The sequence below is a fragment of the Phytophthora parasitica genome, assembly GCF_000247585.1.
Source record: "Phytophthora parasitica INRA-310 unplaced genomic scaffold supercont2.23, whole genome shotgun sequence".
Lineage (NCBI taxonomy): Eukaryota > Oomycota > Peronosporomycetes > Peronosporales > Peronosporaceae > Phytophthora > Phytophthora nicotianae.
In genome coordinates, this window is record NW_008649009.1 from 681,068 (window position 1) to 682,347 (window position 1,280).

The 1,280-nt window shown below is 44.3% G+C and overlaps 2 protein-coding genes across 2 annotated transcripts; both read left to right on the forward strand.

The window, feature by feature from the left end:
• Window positions 1–262: 262 nt before the first annotated feature.
• Window positions 263–427, forward strand: PPTG_22798 (hypothetical protein; the record flags this gene model as incomplete). Its single annotated transcript, XM_008906394.1, has 2 exons — window positions 263–280; window positions 335–427. 2 exons carry the CDS (start codon window positions 263–265, stop codon window positions 425–427), a joined length of 111 nt encoding a protein of 36 aa, XP_008904642.1.
• A 5-nt stretch (window positions 428–432) lies between these two features.
• PPTG_22799 (hypothetical protein) lies at window positions 433–747 on the forward strand (the record flags this gene model as incomplete). The annotated part of the gene is made up of 1 exon (XM_008906395.1): window positions 433–747. One exon carries the CDS (start codon window positions 433–435, stop codon window positions 745–747), a length of 315 nt encoding a protein of 104 aa, XP_008904643.1.
• Between the last annotated feature and the right edge of the window lie 533 nt (window positions 748–1,280).

Here is a 1,280-nt window from a genome sequence, read left to right on the forward strand (position 1 = left end):
AAGGTATTGAGTTATTACAAAAGTAACCAAATATAATATGATACAGGATATCCGAGGGTTTCCGAAGCCACTAAGACTCTGGATATAAATATCCAGAGAACAGACCAGCTGTAAAAAATATTTAGCATTAATTTGAGCGCTTTCTGTACATCCAAACGATACTGAGAAATGTAACTTCGTTTTTTTAGCTGCTTATAACGTTAGAGAGATCTTCATTAATATATATATATATATCCTCCAGCTCGACTCACATCGAGAGCGAATGTCCCATCGGTTGAAAGTACGGCAACAACGTCCCGATAACTGTTGACTAATGTGCTGCTGGTCCTTACAGCCACCAGAAGAGGATCTCCCACCATACCGCGGCCACAGCAAGAGGCGCAAGTGCCCATCCCGAGAGCCAGGCGTGCTCTCGCGGGAGCAGTAAAGTGGATGCTTAGTCGGAGTCAGGTGGGGTTTTGGTTGGTTTCCCAATTTATTGGGATTCCTGGCAAAGATTTTGCTAATTTGTGTGCAGGCAAAGGTACTACTCTCAAGAACGAATTACAACATGGTTCAGGAATTGATGACGATCTACCGTGGAGAATAAAACGGAGTGAAGAGGACGTTCAATGTTCTGGGGGAGGTTGCGGAGCGATTCAAAAATCAACCGAATTCATCTTGGCCAGCGACAGCAACGTGATACTAGTGGTTAACTTTCAACCGACGAGGCAGCGACGGCTTTCGCCTTTCCAGCAGTGGTTTTAATGGAATCAACACACGGAGCAAATGTAAATCGGTCCAAGTTTGTCAGTTTTGCTGTTTCGGATCGCAATTGATTGAAAAATGTTCAAGCACCTTTAAGTTGCATGTGTTTACTTTCGTTAAAGGCGCTGAAACTAGTTAAAGGTGCGCAAAATTTTAACATTCGAAATTTGTCGTAATTTGGGAAGCTAAATTGAAAGCAAAATACACTCCAATAAAAAACCCGATCATTCGGGAGAGAAAGTCGAAACCATCAACACGAGAATAATCGACCAAACGAGCAAGGAAGCCGTCTTGCAGCTCTTGGTGCTGACCGAACGAACAACTGTCGTCGTGCGGCGCTGCGTGTTGACCGTGAACTAAACGGAGAAGGAATATCTCGCCTCAAGTTGGAGACTGTATGGAAGTGAAGTGGCAATGGGAACAACACGTAAGTTATGTTCAACCAAGTCGCAGCTATCCCTATTCTAAATAGCTTAACCAACAAATACCAGCTCGCAATACCACAGACGACGGAGAGGCCTCGCCCAGAAAGG